Below are 5027 nucleotides of genomic sequence, written 5' to 3'. Positions count from 1 at the left end.
AATATGGAATGTACTGAGGTCAGGCTGTCACCTGAGCACAAATGGGGCAGGTTTTGCTGGCCAGCAACAAACTCCATTTGCCTTTCCTTGAGAAAATAAACATTACAGACAGAAATAAATAGACTGAGTAAATATACCCCCTTTGGTTGCCAAACCAACCACTCTATTATATAGTCTGCACCCTCTCCAGTGGCAGCTAAAGAGTTAATGTGTACTGCATGCTAGGGGAACCTAGAAGCAGTTCTGGGCTGTTTAGAAGGAATTTACAGATCATTTTACTTCTTGACAAACTAAAAAGCATCCATGAATGAGTAAAATACAGGTTTATGCAATGGAGTGGCTGAAATGATAACTTTTCTGGAAATTTTAGGCTACTTAGGAGGACAGTGAAATCATCAACTTTATGAAAAGTATTCTTTACCTATTCGTCTTCATGCCTGAAGAAGGGTCAAATTACCCAATACCTTTCATGTATTTAAGGTTTTCCTGACAATGAAATACACCATATGCCAACGGTATCTGGGCACCTGTCAGTCTATTGTCTCACTCTCCAAGCACAGATAAAAAAATGAAGTAGGTCCTTGGTTTGCTGCTAGCCATTACTCCTTCAGGAAGACTTTCCGTATGCTAGAACATTTTTAGTGGGAATTACTTCCACAGAAACAAAAATTTTATTGAGGTCATTCATGTACTGATGTTTGATGATCAGGCATGGTTTGATGTGACCAATTCTGTTTATCCCACTATTCATTTGGAGTGAGATCAGGGCTTTACACAGGCCAGAAAAGTAATTGATTTCAAGACATGTGGTGGCTTCCTATGTTGTCACCACATTGCCAGGCACTGCACTCTTCCGTTTAACCAATTCTACTGCCATTGTTTGCTGGTGGAGTTTGTTTGTCGGAGTCCTTAATATATACCTGTGCCTGGTCCAAATTACCTTTCAAGAGAATAAGGTAACAGGCACTGAACAAAAGTTGATAATTTCATTGCCTTATAATATAGATTGTGTCAGAAAGGTGGATTTGCTTTTTAATAAACAATTAACTAATAAAACTTGACAGAAAACAGAGTACTGAAAAACTGTATATAACATAAGCCCAGATCTGCTTCTTTCCTACTCCCGTGTAGTTGCTCTTAAAGGATCAATTACAGTCCATCATACAGCAGATTGTGACATGAACTCAAAGCATGGGCTGAGGAGGTGGGCGTGCTGGGGGTGGTCCTGGAGGCATTCGAGATGGTGGAGGACCTGGAGGAGGCTGCCGTTGCGGAGGAGGCTGCTTTGGTGGTTGGCTGGGTAGATTGCTTGCAGGTTGACTTGGAGGAGTGCTTGGTGGTGGAGTGTTAACCGGTGGTGCAGCTTTAGGTGGTGGTTTATAGATAGTTTGAGATCCATCAGCCTTAACCCTGGTGAAATTAATGCAGCGCCCCTGAAACAAGCAGAAGAGATAAATGCAAATCTAGATACTTGAAGAAAAAGACAAGCGGCAGATTAAAGAATAATTCCACACAAAGTACGTTATTCCATTTTGTGTACAGGTGGGCAAGCAGCGTTTTATTCCAAGGCACAGATTGCTATATGATGTGGAGACAACATACATTACTTAGGAGAATCCATTATGGGGCAAATTATGTTAATGTTGCACTTTTTATTAAATTCTCCATAGTATGTAGCCAACGATGCCACAAGCCTGACTTGAAACTCAGTCTGAGGCAGCAATGGAAGAAAACTCTCTAAATAATGGTGACCATAAAATACCTGATAGAGGTGTTTGAGCCCTCTTTCATATTTATACAACAATTCACTAGTGGATATATTTTACAGTAATATTGGGAGGACTTGGTTCTTGTCTGGTGCACTGGAGACCTTCAAAAACCTAACAGTAAATATTCATCTTGTGTATTTAGCGACAAAGAAGTTGGACTTGTCCAAAACAGCACTAATGTTTCAGTAACCCCGAGTCTGAGCTAAATATGCTTATGGGTTGATAATTTTGTGATCGCTAAATCGGTTTTAATCCACCTTTTTATCCACATTTAATTGGGTTGCCTTTTAACACAAAAACATATGCAAATAGCATATGGCTGCAAAAGCAACTCTGAAAGTAGATTGTTGTATAAGTTAGTAATGGGAGAAACAACAAGACAGTGCATATGATGATGAGTAAATACTGTATGTGTGTTTGTGTGTATATAATGGATAATTGGATTTTTCTTAGACTATGGTATTGTACAGTAAAATTAAGATCTATACATGGACACAGCTTTGATAGTATTTATTATATATTGTTAATAGGTAATTATTGAGTCTGTTGTAGTTCTTTAGGCATTTTTTTCCTTTTTAATTATCATTCCTTAGTGATACAAACATTTTAACTACAGGGCAATTACAGTCTAAGGCTAGACATAGAGCTGGCGATTCCTGCTGAATTGGCCGAAATGCAAGCCGTGGGTGGCCCTGCAAGCACCACCCAGCTCAACAAAAGTCGATTTTAAATATTGACAGGTCAGGCAGTCACTGTTCAGCAGCACCACTGTATTCAGGCAGCCATGGGTGCCACACCTGCTGAAAACAATAGCCGGTACTGGAGATTCCTCCATCCATACTGTTTAGCATGGATGAGGAAATCATTTGATTTTCCCTAATCTAGCCTGTGGGCTGGATGAGAAAAAATTGGCCAAGTAGGCTTAAAACCCTATTGCTCAGCTTGTGGCCTATGTAGCTTACGTAGCCTTGGATTACTATTCTGTGGCCTTCAGGCCCCAGTGCCCAGTAGTCCAGTTTTTGTTGTCCTGCCAGGTGTTTACTGAGAGCCAGTGAAGGAAAAATATTTATTAGACAGGCTACTGCTAATGAAATAGTTTGGTTTCTTTCTTTTTTTTCCTGTGCTGTCTTCACATGTTCTTCCACGTGTTCTTCCACCACCATTAGGGTGTAGGGCGCCCTAATGTGGAAGCATTGGCTTGAAAGGCACACACAGAAATGAAGTCAGGCATTAAGGCAGTCCATTCATTTTGTCAATGCACTCCAGCGCAGCCAAATCCACAGCTGACACTTTTCTCTAGAGCAACACATGATGGTGCATTGTCATGTGTTGCGGTGCAGGTGCATTACCTAGTGTGTTGGGTGCAATTCAAAAAGTGCGTAATTAGTGTGGTGTTGCGTGTTATTGAAATGCAAAAGTGTGATCTTGGGGATAAAGGGACTGTCATTTATCTCTAGCAGTGTCATGCAACATATTTCCATTCTCTGTCTTCTGTATCATGTCCCCAACCTCCAACCACTCTTATTTTAAGCATGAAGACTCTGAATCAAAGGGCTGCAGATAATATACAGTATGTAATGCTCAGTATGTAATGCTACAAAAAAATAGTACATCCACAGTCACTGAATTTTTTTTGTAGCATTACATACTGAGCATTACATACTGTATATTATCTGCAGCCCTTTGATGATATATTATCTGCAGCCCTTTGATGATATAAGGGGCTGCACTTGAGGCTTCCTATATTGAGTAAGTTGACTAAACCACTGGCCTAAGTCCTCATGCACAAAGACAAAAAACAATTATGCTTTTAGAGGCATTTTTATGCCTCTGAACGCAGCTCTATTTTTGCCAATGTGTTCATGCACATTGCGGCATTTAGATCCGTGTTTTAGAGCAGTGTTCAGGGGCATAAAAATAAAATGGCCCAAACTTGTGTTCAGAGAGGAGCTGACTGGTAAAATTAACACGTGTCTGCATGTAAATTTATTCTAGTGGCTAAATGTATATTTTAGCCCACAGAATTAGCTTATGTGCATATGCCTCTAAACACCGCCGACATGTAAACGCGCAAAAACCTATGTGATTACACACCAAGCTATGCATTTTTTACACTGCATTTTTCTGACAGCTTCAGGCAGTAGGATTCAATATAGATGGGCTTATTTTAATATGCCTATGCACATGAGTAATAAAAAACTAGATACTATTCAAAGCATAACGAATCAGAAACAACAAATCACCCTAAAACTGTGTGCAAATATACAACAATAATATTCATTTTGCTTATGAGCATTCTAATGAACAGTGTTCACCTTCATCAAGCCTTAGTAGAATGTTATGCCAGCCTGAGCTTTGAAAGCTAATACAAATGTAAAAATAGTATTAGAGGGTATGCTCCTTACATGATTAGAGTCTGGCATATCATCCTCTATAGCCTCTTTGCTGATAAAAACGTGCAAGGGTCCAGCGACTTTGAGCTGGGTGTAAGAGACAACTTGCCTGCTCATGTCAGGGCTTATTAGCTGCACTTCATGTCCCTTGAAGCCCTTTAACTTAATCTGGTGCTGTGGCCTGGGCAGCATTGAGCATCAGGACTGTCTGTCACCCCAAGTTACACGATTTAACTCTTATAATTCCTCTGCTTTCAAATTAATACAACCTACAAGCACAACTGACCAATACTAACTGCCACAGAATTTTCTATTCATTTTCTATTCAAGCTTATTAAAGTTTTTGGACATAGGTACCAAAAAGGGCTTAAAGTGTGTGTCTGGACAAAATAATTAAAAAAAACATATGCAGGGTGAAGTGGAGATGTGGGTAACATAACAATATTTGGTGGTGCTGACCCCCATCAATCAAGTTTGGGCTACTATTCTGTCCATCTTCACCAGAGTAACGGGTAGAGTGGTACCTAATTCTCCCTGGATCGCCCTGCTTTCGGTGCTCCCTGGTTCACATTAAATCTATTAAATAAGGATGTTCTACACCATTTCCTAACAGCTGCTAGAAGGATCATTCTGAGATACTGGCCCTCTCCACAGGTTTCTTCTTTGGCACAATGGGTTGTGGAACTGGACTCTATCTTGCATTTGGAAGGCTTGTTGGTCTAGGAATGGGATATGATGGACCAATTCTCTTGTACTTAAGGTGCTTGGATAGAGTTTCGCCATTCCCAAGAATTTCAAGATGTTATCCAACTAAGTGCTTCATTTCGGGTATGACTGGAGGTGGGATAGGGGGCAGGAGAGATGA

General features: G+C 40.2%; 1 protein-coding gene across 1 annotated transcript in view; it reads right to left on the bottom strand.

Moving 5' to 3' along the window:
- Nucleotides 1-1184: 1184 nt before the first annotated feature.
- Nucleotides 1185-5027, bottom strand: part of LOC108801113 (anthrax toxin receptor 1-like) — a 47421-nt gene continuing 43578 nt past the window's right edge. Inside the window, exon 12 of the mRNA XM_018573066.1 lies at nt 1185-1433. Coding sequence (XP_018428568.1) covers nt 1185-1433 — 249 coding nt within the window. The remainder of the gene's footprint in view (nt 1434-5027) is intronic.

Source organism: Nanorana parkeri, unplaced genomic scaffold (assembly GCF_000935625.1).
Source record: "Nanorana parkeri isolate BGI_ZX_2015 unplaced genomic scaffold, ASM93562v1 scaffold2225, whole genome shotgun sequence".
Classification (NCBI taxonomy): Eukaryota; Metazoa; Chordata; class Amphibia; order Anura; family Dicroglossidae; genus Nanorana; species Nanorana parkeri.
This window is presented reverse-complemented; position numbering and strand designations above follow the sequence as displayed.